Raw genomic sequence first — 12,634 nt, 5'->3', positions numbered from 1 at the left:
AACAGAAATTAGCAAGTTCACATAGGTCTAGCATTACTGATTTTTAAATGTCCTTTTTATTTACCTTGCATTAAAACAAAGTCTAAGCTCATCTTTTACTTCTAGAATATTCACACCCTGTTAAAATCAGCTGGCTATCAGCCAATCTGGATGAGCTTCTCATTTAAGGAATAAAAACTGAAATCAAGAAGATACATTTGTTCCCATACTAATACTGCATGAGTCAAATGAAAGAAATGTTCAGAAATGCATCCACATTTAGAACTTGATTTTCTGTTAAGATCTGTGCCCTCCATAAATTTGAAACTCCTGAATATCTGAGTGACTTAAGACACAGAACATACTTTCATGGTTTTTCTCTGGTTCAGGCAGTCTGAAAAGACTGGCAATGCCATAAAAAGGAAAAAGTTCTCAAAACCATAAAAAAGACACTTGTCTTGTAAAGTTAAGTTTTCCCCTACAGAACCATACTATCAGCAGCTTGGCAGAAGAGCTGCAGGTGTGGGGGGCAAGAAATTGCCACCTTGGAGCAGCATGGCTATTTGTGGATGTTTTTCCATTACAGACCCCTTGGTTTGCTGGCCATTTGGAAAATGCCATCAGAGCTATTCCAATATCCTTGATTTCTGATTTCAACTATATAGGCAGGAAAGGAGGATTGACTTCTGGCCATCCTTCACCCTTACATAGCTCCCCAGACACCGCTAACGTCCAATACCTGAACTGACCTCCGTCCCAGGGAGCATCAAGGACTCCACACATTCTCACATGGAGCACCTGGAGAACAAGTGTCCTGAAGAAACCAGCATCCATCTAAGTACTGGCATGCAAAGTAGAGAACAAGTCTCGGGCAACTGGTGGAAAAAGCCTAGCTTCCCTGCAGTGATCACCAACAGACATTTCTCACCTCCCCATCACAGATACAGCAACAGCAGCATGAGACAGTTAATCCTTTCTATGTTTTCAAAGAAAAATAAAATTAAATGCAATCACACAGGTGGTCAGCGTTCACAGTCCAAGCAAGAACCATAAAGTACAGTGAGGTTTTTACATTTGAGATAGTACCAGGTTTGACTCTTCTGCAGTTTCCCTACAGGTTTGCAAAGGGAAATAGGATGGGAATTTTGAAACCATTCATCTAACTAAAAAGAACATTTGGCTTGCCATCAGTAGATTAGTAAAAGCCTATATTCCTTATTCATGACCTAACATTTTACTTAAGGAGTGCAACACAAACACTGTTGTGCTGAAGCCTCACCACACAGCAATTGTATGCCACCAATTAATTTTAATTATAGCTGTTGAAAACCTTAGAAGGAGAACCATTCGAAACAGCAAGGCCACACTAATCCTGCTCCAATACTTCAGTTTCAGGAAGGAACAATAAACTTATTTTCTAGCTAGAATTTGACTACAGCTTGTATGTCTTTAGACAGGTCTAAACCCCAGATCTAGTATGGTTAGCATTTGGATCCCCCCCTAATTCAAGCCATGATTTTTGTTCTGAACCCTAAAGCCATCTTTTCAATGAAATAAAACCACTGAACAAGAACGGCTTGCAAGGTCTTTGTACAGACGGACAAAAGACAGCTACACAGGCAACAGTACAACTGGGCTGAAAAAAATGCTGAGCAAAGACAGAGGATTAATGCCTGCATGGAGCCTCAATACTGTTAGTTTTTAACTCTCCAGGTCTAAAAGTAGCAAGCACAAGTGCATCTCCAGGAGAAAGACAAAGTACAATTTGTTGCAATTTTTCCACAAAGGCTCTGGGATGTGTTTTGATGGTGTGAGACTGCAGAGTAATTTTGCCTTCAGCAGCATGGCAATGACAACTTCCACTCAGTCTTCTGCTACCTAAATCTGAACTTAAAATTTCTAGAGACAAACAGGTGCATATCTAACTGGCACAGCTTACATAAAAATTTTCAAAATGCTGTGAATAAAGTGATTACTTGACAGCAACCTCTGAATCTTTTCCCAGCAAAAGTCCCTAGCTGAATTAAGAGAGTACTCTACAAGTCAAAAAGCCCAAGACAACACACAGCTATTCACATCTCCTCCTTATTGCTTCCTTCAGGCAAACTCATCCTAGAAGCACAGGCTTCAATCCCATGGTGAAAGACTTTTGTCATTCAGTTACTTTCTCAATCCAGACCAAAGTACTGGTTTTCAAAATTCACATACTATCTCACATTACCTTGCCTCTGGCATAATCTCCAAATCTGCATGGCAAACAGACAGCAGTGTTTAAGGACAACGAGCAGCCCTCACCTACTTCTGTGGATTCACACCAATTCTGCTAAAGCAGCTAAATATTTAATAGAGTTTTTGTTCTACAGTTAGAGGCCTAAAACAAATTCTGTATTAAACTGAAAATATCTAGTAGGAAGAACTGATTTAAGATGAAGCACATATAATGGAAACTAGTGAGAATTAGGGAATTATTACAGATTATTTCTTCACATGCAGTCTGTTCAAGGCTTCATAAAGCAGCGTAACTAGAAATAAGCAAACGAGTCACTAGGTAAGCTTCATACCGCCATTTTCCCTTCCCAATTCCTTTAAGTGTAAATGACTCAAACACTGGAATTTCAGTACAGCGTGTCCTCCAATACATTTAGCAGCCTTTTGTAGTTAAACCTATTCTGTTACAAAAAATACGTTGAAAATACATTTATTTCAATTCCCTTGCTATAGCATGCTGAAAAATTTGGCAACCAGATGAATTCCTCATCTGCATGATTGCTCTGCAGTGACAGAGCTAGTCTGCATTGATCAGACCCACAGATGAACACCACCAAGCTCTTCCTATGGACAAACCTTCCCTCCAACAGCATCCCAATTATCATCCTAAATTAATTTCAGGCTACTGAACTAAAAGCCTTACACACTCGGGATTCAGTTTCAAGACAAAGACAAAGACCAGGCCTGCCAGCAAGTCTGTCCTCCCAGCAGTGCCAGCCTCACTCAGCTCCCCATAAACCCCCCAAACGCCCCGGCAATCCCACAGCCTCTCCCCCTTTCCCCAGGAGCCCTCCAGGACCCCTTCCAGCCTGGGGAATGAGGAGGGGTTAAACCCCTTCCCACCACCCCTTTCAGGTCCTCTGCTCAGAACCTTCCCTTGCCCAGATGCTGTAGCTCTATATTTTGCATTTCTGTCTAATAAAAGCCCCAGGAACACAGGGTTATGAAGACTGAGAAGTGCTCCCCATACTTCTTAAGGAAGTAGTGCTGCAGTGAATTATGATTATATTGTGTAATGAAATCATTAGGGAATAAAGACTATACATCCATCCCCGCCTACCCCAGAAAGCCAGCAGTGATTTACAAACAGATTGGGCCAACATTAGAAAATAAACAATGAGGAGCTCAGGCTTATTACATCACATTATTATTAAGCATATATTACAGTGATTTTTACAGAAGAATATAAAAATCACTAGGAAAAGTATAACAGCTATGTCCCAAGCCAGCAAAAGATGGTATCTAAACCTTCACTCTCTTCAGATATTGCTGGATGACTTCACTCTAGAGATCTGGATTTTATTTAAAAATCTTCCTTTTAAAAGGTATTTGGATAGACAGGTCTTTGACTTAACTGAAGCACTCAGGTGCTTTCAGAGGTTTGATTCACAAGAGGCTGGTGACAGCCACAATTTCAGAGCAAAGGGCAAGTAAGGGGGCAGCAGATCTTCAACCTTTATGAAAAGGACAGTGCATTTATATTTGTAGAAAAAGGAAAGTTCACTCCTGCAAATGCTCTCCAACTTCACTTATGTTTAGTGTCTTTTTAATAGAGACCTGCTGGTCTGCTCCTGCTAAATCAAGCTGCTGCTTTCTGAAGCAGTGGGGGGAAGAAAGGAGCTCCGTTCAGCAATTTTCAGCATGCTTTGCGCGTTTGGAGAGCGTGACTCGCGACCCTTTTATGCAACACGACAGGTCCTATGCTAACATCACTAGTGTTGGCAGTCGGATCCCAGGACCAAGAGGGTTAAGCCTGGGAGGAGTGTACATAAGGTGGTAGATTCAGAGCCAATGAGGATATTGCGCTATAGTTAGACACTGGATACTAAGCAATGGTGACTATAAAGGCTGCTCAAAGCTGAGCTTCTCTACATGACACCAGCAGAAAAAAAAAACAAACCACCCAACAGAAAACCAGCACAGGAAGATCAGCTGGGCTTACCTGCAGTTCACACCACGCAACTTCCACCCACGTCTCCGTGTCCAGACCTTTATAGACTGTTTTGAAGGATCCCCTCCCCAGTTCAATATCAAACTTTAGGAACCTGCCATCCAGTGAGGTGGCAACTGCTTTCATATCAGCCTCCTCCTCAGGTTCCTCTTTCTTAGCTTTGCTCTGGTCTTTGGAAGCATCCGCCACCTCTTTCCTCTCCACATCTTTGCCAGCTTCCTTCTGCTCTTCAGCCCCTACGGCGCTGCCGGGGGCCGGCGCTGCCTTCAGCCCCCCAGAAGGCTCAGCCTCCTCCAGGCACACCTTCTCCGCTGCCCTCTGCCCTGCCTTTGCCCTCTCCGCAATTATCCTCCTGGTTTTAGGGAGCAGGATGATTTTCCTCTGATGCTCTGACTCGGGAAGGTCGAAAGCAGGTTCCTCCTGGTCCGAGTCCACCACGCTCCTCCGCAGGAACCGCTGATGGACCATTTTGGGATCCCTGGAGCAGGGGGCGCGGGGAGGCGGGGCGGGCGCTCCCGGGGCTGCGGCAGCCTCCCGGGCCGCCCCGCTCCTCCCGCCGCCGGCGGGCCCAGCAATATTCATGCTTGTCTCCGCAGCCGGGGGAGCGCCGAGCTCGGCAGTCGCTGGAAATCCGCCACGGCCGCCGCCTCCTCCTCTGCCTCCCTGCCGAGGTGCCGATCTGGCATCGCCCCCGGTTTCCATTAGGTCGGAAGTGTCAGCGCCGGCCGCCGCCCGTGGGTTGGGGAAGTCACCGTGGTCCGTGCCCGCGACGAGCCGCCCCACCGCCACCTGCGAGGGGCGAGGAGAGCGCAGCACCCTGAGGCACCGGCGGCCCGGAAGGCACCGCTCCCCACGCCGGTACCCCCGGCCACGGGGCCGGCCCCGGCCAGGCGCTACCCCGGGCAGAGACGCACCGGGGCTTCGAACTGGAGGGCTGCGGCGAGCCGAGCCGGGCCGAGCCGCAGCCACCGCGGCCGCCCTGCCCGCCCCTCTCCCTCCCCACCCGGGCAGCCCTGCGGCAGGGCCGCCTCACCTGCGGCGGAGGCGGGCAGGGCCGCGCACAAAGGCGCGGCGCAGCCGCTGACTTACGTGAGGAGCGGGGGATTGCCGACCTCAGCGCCATGGACGGGGATGAGAAGGGCGACGGGGAGAAGGGGCGGGTACCGCCGTCTGTGCGCCTGTCTGGGTGTGCGCGCCGCGGAGAGGGTGCCGGGGGTAGCCAGCTGCCGACGGCGGGGCTCCGCGGCCCGCCCCTGTGCGCTGCAGCACGCCCCTGCCCGCAGTGCCGGCCTGGCGTCCCCCCTCCGCTCCCCTCCCGGCGGCTCGGCTCAGGGCGCGGGGTGCGCCCCTGCCCGCGGCAGCCTCCGCCGCGCCCCCATGGGCGATAGCCGCCCCCGCCCCGCCGCGCTTTTGTCAATGAGAAGCACTGCCCGCCGAGCGCCCTATTTAAGGCACCGGCGCTTCGGCACCCGCCAATGAGGCTGCGGGGGGCGGCCCGCCCCGGCCCCCGCCGCCTCCGGAGACAATGGGAGGGTCCCCGGGCCTCGCTCCGCCGCGCGGGAGAGGGTCGGGAGCGACCCCGGAGGAGCGACCGCTTCCCGCGGCAGGTGCCTCCGCACCGCGCCGCTCCTCCAAGGAACATCTTCTTGCGGGGGTGCGGGTCTCGGCCACAGCCCGCGGCTCCATCTGCTCTCTTTGATCCGCGTAAGGCGAGGAGGTGACCGCACCGAACAGGCAGTTATTTCTGTGTGCAATTAAAAGGAAGGTTACATAGAAGAAACAAAATATTCTTCCTACTCGCCATTTTTCAGAATCCTTCTGGACATAAAACAGGAGTAGGGAATAACTCACACCTGGCATTTGCTAACACAGTATAGCCACCTGCATTTCAGTGCTGTGGGTCTGAACATACAGTCTGCAACATGAATCTGGGTTTTTCTTCAGGGATTTTTTTTCTCCATTCCTAGCAGTTTGTGCATCATTCTATGAATCTTGACTTCACGGTTCATTATGACGCTTCACATTAGACAAGACTGAGGAAAATTTGGATCTGAAGACCAAGCTGTGCTTCCCCTTAGGTCAGGTTGGAGACACGGGGCACTTGCTTTGCTAAAGGCTGTGCCCATCAACAGCTGTGACATTTCTGCTTTGTAAATTCACAAAAGGACTCTGGCCTCCACTATAGTGAAGATTGCTTTCTTAAGTACTAGGTACATACAAGCAGGCTCTGTTTCAGTAATTAAAATTCAACTGAATTTTAAAAAATTAGAAGGTTTACCAACTAATTGTTCTCCAAGATTTTTCAAGAAGGAAAGGAAGTTGACTGCCAGGCAACCATAATTAGTTTTTCTTTTAATTAATTAATTTTTAATTAAGGATGATTTTAAAAAAGCTTTTAAAATAAGAAAACAGGTGGTTATTTTAAATAGAATATCAGGTGTTTTCATTTGTCAGACATGGTTGATGGCTAATAATTCAGCATTACAGATACATTCAATCTTTAAGTAGTTTGTTTTCAAAGGGTTCAAATATATGTGATATTTCTAGGGCTTGCACAAAACACAAGTTTGCATGATGTATAGAAATACAGAAATACCTACCACTAGTTCCATATGCCAGGCTCTTCTTACACCACAGACAGAGGAGTAACAAGCAGAAAGCTGTATGAAGTTACGAAGAGAAAAGCAGGGAAGGTTAAGAGTTCTGACTCCTTCTCCCAGTTATTACATAAACTTGGCCTAGAACTCTCTTCCCAGGTAGAGAAATTCCAACCACTGTGTAGAAAGAAGGGCAAGATTCAAACTAATGAGACGACTATAAGTAGCAGGCCACATTTCACTCAATAGGTGGACAGAACAAAATGGGGAATATTCTAGAGCCAACTAAATACCAAAACCTGAAACCCACAATAAAAAAAAATGTGGGGGGAAAAAAAAGATACTTGCTTCCCCCATTTATTTTTCACTGCCAGGCCTTTGTGGAGGAAGTCAGGTATCTCTGCATTTGCACATGAGGAGAGTATGGCAAACCAGCCTCAGGAGGACACACAGGCATTGCTGACACACAAGTGACTCCTGACCAGTCTGTAGTGCTGGGCAAATGAAGGAAGACCCATCCTCCCATCAGCTTGCTTATGCCTGAGTTTCCTCTGGTGTTTGTTGTGCTGTTCTATGTCAATATGGTGCTTGGTGCTTTTCCCATGTCCATTTGGCTACTTAGAAATTAACATAATTAGCGTGTCACAAACTTAATCATGATCAAGTGCTCTCAATCTGTTTACACGAATGATTTTTAATAGTACTTAAACAGAAGGAAAAAGCTTCTTCATACTCCTGCTGTTTGGCATTCTCCATGCTACTATACATTTGCTTACCATCCTCAAGCAAGTAACCTCGGACAGCAGTCTGACAACATGTGGCGATGTGCAGCATCAAGAGGATGCATTTTGCATAGAGCCACATGCTAGAGCATAAGCAGTTCTGAACTGGTGCATAGTCTGATCCAGGGCTTTACAGCAGCTGATGATGGCTTTTCCCAGCAGAATGATGCTCCCTAGCAGATAGAGAATCATTCTTTAGCCTTCAGGAGCTGCCTGTCCAGGCCTTCCCGGCTGTTGGTGACCACAATGGACAAAGCAGCTGGAGAGACATTCTGGGCTCAGTTCTGTAACGCACTCTGTTTGAGCAGTCTCACAGACAGCTTGCCATTCCGGTGTGTGCGCCTGCTTGGCAAGGAGAGCTTGACGTCTATACAGAGTGGACTTTAAGGAAACCTAAAGGTACAGACTGACACACTCTTCATTTCTACCATCTAGCCACAGACTCCTCAGCTGATTCGAACAGTCTCACAAGCTACGTAGCTTACGGGTAAGCTATTTTATTGAGTTTCCTCTATCTGCCCTCAATTTACCTATAACAGAAACACATTATTGATTCTTCTGCTGTCCTGATTTCAGCTCGGTGTGAGCCAGTAGACAAACAGATAGACAAGGGTATGCTTTATTACCAAAGGGCATAGAAAAAGGTAAACAGCTACAGTATTTCTGATTGTTAGAGCATCACCAGAGCAAGCCTCAAGTAGATTCACCACTGAGAGCACACCCGTATGCAGGTGGCATTGTAAATTATAGCATGTTTCATCAAAAAGGTAGTGAAGGTGCTACCTCAGCCATAGAGACCTTCATCAAGCCTTTGACTTGGAGAACTATTGTTTGTATGTATGAAAGCCAAACTGCTCATGCCAGTGGATGAAATTCTCTCTCCATGCAAGAAAGCTGAAAGAGCCACACATCGCCCCCGGAGCACAGATGGATATTTCCACTTGACAAGCAGATCAACACCATTCTGTCTGTGACTCCCCTCACCACTCTGCTGACTGATGTCAGGAACAATCAGCCACTGTCTAACACAGAGCAGGACAGCTTGTCCAAGTTAATAGCTAGTGTTACTTTTAAAAGCGAGAAATATACCATTTTCTCTGAATAACAGCCATTATTTTCTTTCTGTATTTGTTAGGTTTGAGCGAGGAAGTTAAGTCCAGTCCTCCATGTTAACAGCTTGACTTTCAGTTACTCATATACTGAGAAATGTTTTAGTTGTTTAAAATAAATGTTTGCAGGGGACTGTAGAAGCATTTATGTTGGCCTCCAATTTTCTATTAACTTGTTTTTTATATAACTTATAACTAGATTAAAAACAGGTCAAATACCTGTTGAGAGCTACTTTCAGGTGCACCGAAGGTGTGCTCTTATCACTGTACATGTGCTACTGGCCCTAATGCAGTGTTATACAATAATTGTGTTTTCTTTAAAAGAACAATAATAATAATTTTAAAAGCTGCTTTCACAACATATTCTCAATTAGGTCATCTGTATTCTGGTCTGTTTGTTTATAGATACAATAGTTCAAGTCATCAAGTTAATATAAACTTATTGCAAATGCCTAAAAAGACTCTCTGTGTGTCAAAATGCCAAATGACATTGGCAAAGTTGACTAGCAGGTACAGCAAATCAAGCAGCAAGTGGTGGGGCATATGTACATTGCCCACCTCAGAAGGGGAAAAACTCCATTTGTCTTTTTTTTTCCCTCAAGTATGACACTGATACAATATAACATTTTAACAGGCATGACAACCTTGAACTTAAAAACTGTTCTGTGGTTTTTATTCCTACAAATCTTACTAGTAGCTTATACAGCCCATAACGATATGCCATAACGTTACCTCTCAGGTTCCTCAAAATAAACATACCCAATGGTGCTGCAGAAAAGTTAATGGACAGTATCTTCATTGCTTTATGGATTTATTGAAGTGTGTTCCCTGCACCCGTGCCTAAGGAACAGCTCTGCCCCAGGGAGCTGTGTTAGGGCCTCCCTGAAGGGCAGCTAAGTCAGCAAAGTGACAATGCACACTTGTTTTGCATTTCTATGGGTTACGTGAAGCATCATTTCTCCAAGCCAATTCATGAAGGTGATGTTTGTTTTTTGGACAAGCCGGCTATCACCTTTCCACCTCAAATCTGACCAATGATTAATAGTTGTTTTAGAATCACTGTGTAATTCAAAAGTTTGTATTTAATTATTTATCTGCTTTTATTTGCCAGAAAATGATGGCTTTGAGCCTGCAATAAACTCAAATGAACTATGCAATTAATTTCCCAATGCTTCTGTGTGGCCATGAGGATTCTAAGAGCTCAAACAGCACACTGGTGTTTTTAAAACCGCTCCCCACTTCTCAAAGCATTTTCTGCTATGATCCATGCAGTACCTTTATATTGAAAATAAAATAGTTGGATAGAGCAAAGTAAGGATTAGAGCAAAATGAGTAATAGTGAAACAGACCAAATCAATGAGTCAAATGTGGCACTTCATAGCACAGTTAGGACTTTCCAAAATGTTAATGTTTATGTTGAGCAAGTGAATAGCCTTTACTTTTTTTTTTAGCATGATGCTCTATTTTATCGAAGAGCCCATCTAACACATTGTGTTGCAAAATAGGCAGATTTAAGACACAGTGACAATGCTGTATTTCCTCCTAACATAAAAGATGAGTTCTTCCAAGTTTAGTAAGAACATCTGCTGATCTCATCTCAATGCAGTGCTGCTTGTTGTACTTAGCTCTTTGATCCTGGTTTTTTTTATGAATTGAAGTGATGAGAGCATATAATCTTAGCACAAAACCCTCCCTTTGTGCAGTGAGCATTCAACTGACAAGGTTCATTTTACAAACTGGAGTAAGAACCAGCACTGTGGTATGAGGAACGCGTCCATTTGTCTGACTGGTTCCAGTAACTCCGAACACATCACTATGATCAACAGTCAAAAGCCAGAAGTATACCTACTATGGCATTAACTTGAACTAAAAGCAATTTACGCAAAGGTAAACCACGTAAGTAAGTAACATAGATACTCTGTCACCCACAGATGAAAAAACCCCACCTGAAGAGTCAACACCTATGCTCCAAATAGTCTTCGTCCTCCACCCTCTTCATTACAAGTCTCCTATTTAGTATATTGGCACTTCATTTTTAAGTATTTTTCAGTAAGTAGCGTACACCATTGACTTCCCAAGAGGTGTCACCACACAGACACACAGAGATCCAAGGCTGTTTAAGGAGTCACAAAAAGACAAGGAGCCTTCCACATTCTCAAGGTAACTGAGGTATGCACTGTCTGGCTTACTGGTCCTGACTGGTCTGCTGGAATGCTAGGGGATCATTACAAAATACACAATACAATCCGAATAAGAGGGGTCCATCAATGGAAACAATGCATGGACAAGGAGTGTGGGCTATACAGGAGAGGTAGCCACGTGTACTATGAGTGTCATCACATACAGTCATATGTAGTTGCTTAGTATAATCTTGCTTTTCTCTCTGCTAGCTCCCATGTAAACATCTGAAATAGTCAATTTAATCTGCATCATCCTTCTGGGCAGAATTACTTGCACTGAATTTTGTAGTAAGTACTACTAGACAGACACTGAACACTAGCCACTGATGCCTATGTGTGTTACAGACAGTTATGGCCAGCTTGGGATTGTGTTTAGAGCCCCTAACAGAATTTTGCGCTTACCCTCATCCCTTGTAAAATGCCACACCAGAAGAACATTGATATACTACCAGTTTTCAGTATTTGATAAATATGTATGGTACATTGCTATGTCAGAAATTTCCATCTCATCTCTCAGTTGAACACAACAAAAAACAATTTGGGCAATACCATGGTGAAAAGAAGCTGCACAGTTACTGCTCTGAGGTCCTAAGAGGAATCCAGAAAAGCCACTGACTTTCCTAAGCTGCCTACATAGGAAGACATCTAAGACTGCAGACAACAGATTTCATGACTGAGTTCTCTGTTCTTTTTCCTTCTTTCCCCTGACAACAGCAATGAGACTGAGTATGTATTTCTGACAACTCTGCTTAGACAGCAAGGGTCCTTCATTAGAAAGGTCTTTGGAAGAATCATTGAGACCTTTTAGTTACAACATACCTACAAAAATAAAAGCAATGGCCCTCACTTCAGGTACCAAACTCCAAGGTCTGAAGTTCAGATTCAGATATTAAAATTCAGTATCCCCAAAACACCAGATAGCATTCGCCTGACAATATAATTTGTTTGATAATTTAGAATAAAGGAATTATTAGGTAAACATTCAAAATTAGGACGCAGTAAGATTTGTAGAACAACTAATTCATATTAACAACAGACAGTTTACATGATAACAGGGTCAAATTGGTTTAATATCCTGAATTGCCAGGTAGGCTCTGAGCAGAAGTGTTTTGGCTGAGCACATAATTAGCCAAGGTCCCAGTTCTGGTTTTATTGACCTGACTATCTTTTGATTTAAATGAAGGTAGGACCAGTGTGTGATACAATCATTTCCCTATTTAACTGTCGATCTGCTCACTGTTAGCGTGCTTGTTGAGGAAAAGCACACATTCAAACAAATGTGAGGTCTTTCATCCAGATACATGTACACATTCCCAAAATTCTGCAAGAGAAGATAAAATTTAAAATTTAAAACGTTATTTTAAATCTGAAAAATAAAACAGACATGACATAACTCTACCCCTCTCTCATCCTGTATGTCATAAATACCAAGATCCTAAGCCTGGATTTTAACTTTTTCTTTAAAAAATTAAGACACCATATATTTTATTGCTTTCAAGAGGAGAAGGGATGATTACCAAATTCATTAGCAGCTAAGAATCAGCATCTGGTTTTTTAGAACTTAGAGTACACTTTTGACTTATTTCCTTAGTAGGGATTTGGTCCATTTTCAAGATATACTGATGACTGATTGTGTAATTAACCAGTAAGTTTTCAAAACGATGTCTGTGATAGCCAAAATCACTAAGCTCCACCAAGTGGCATGAGAGAGAAGGTGTTACCATAACATTCGTGTGTTGGAGTGGCTTCAAAGGCAATTGCAATCACC

General features: G+C 44.3%; 1 protein-coding gene across 8 annotated transcripts in view; it reads right to left on the bottom strand.

Annotated features, from left to right (window-relative positions):
• Positions 1-5,582, bottom strand: part of WNK2 (WNK lysine deficient protein kinase 2) — a 124,777-nt gene extending 119,195 nt beyond the window's left edge. For 5 of the 8 annotated variants that reach the window (XM_064454270.1, XM_064454274.1, XM_064454271.1 and 2 more), the window contains exons 1-2: positions 5,288-5,581; positions 4,190-4,987 (exon numbers count right to left, since the gene is read on the bottom strand). In XM_064454270.1, the coding sequence (XP_064310340.1) occupies positions 4,190-4,900 (711 nt within the window). In that variant the 5' untranslated portion in view covers positions 4,901-4,987; positions 5,288-5,581. Of the gene's footprint in view, positions 1-4,189; positions 4,988-5,287 lie in introns of all 8 variants that reach the window. The other 3 variants (XM_064454275.1, XM_064454277.1, XM_064454276.1) reach the window with 2 other exon arrangements.
• Positions 5,583-12,634: the final 7,052 nt, after the last annotated feature.

This window comes from Phalacrocorax carbo, chromosome 6 (genome assembly GCF_963921805.1).
Source record: "Phalacrocorax carbo chromosome 6, bPhaCar2.1, whole genome shotgun sequence".
NCBI classification, from domain to species: Eukaryota; Metazoa; Chordata; class Aves; order Suliformes; family Phalacrocoracidae; genus Phalacrocorax; species Phalacrocorax carbo.
Note: the sequence above shows the minus strand (reverse complement) of the source record. Positions and strands in the feature narration are given on the sequence as shown.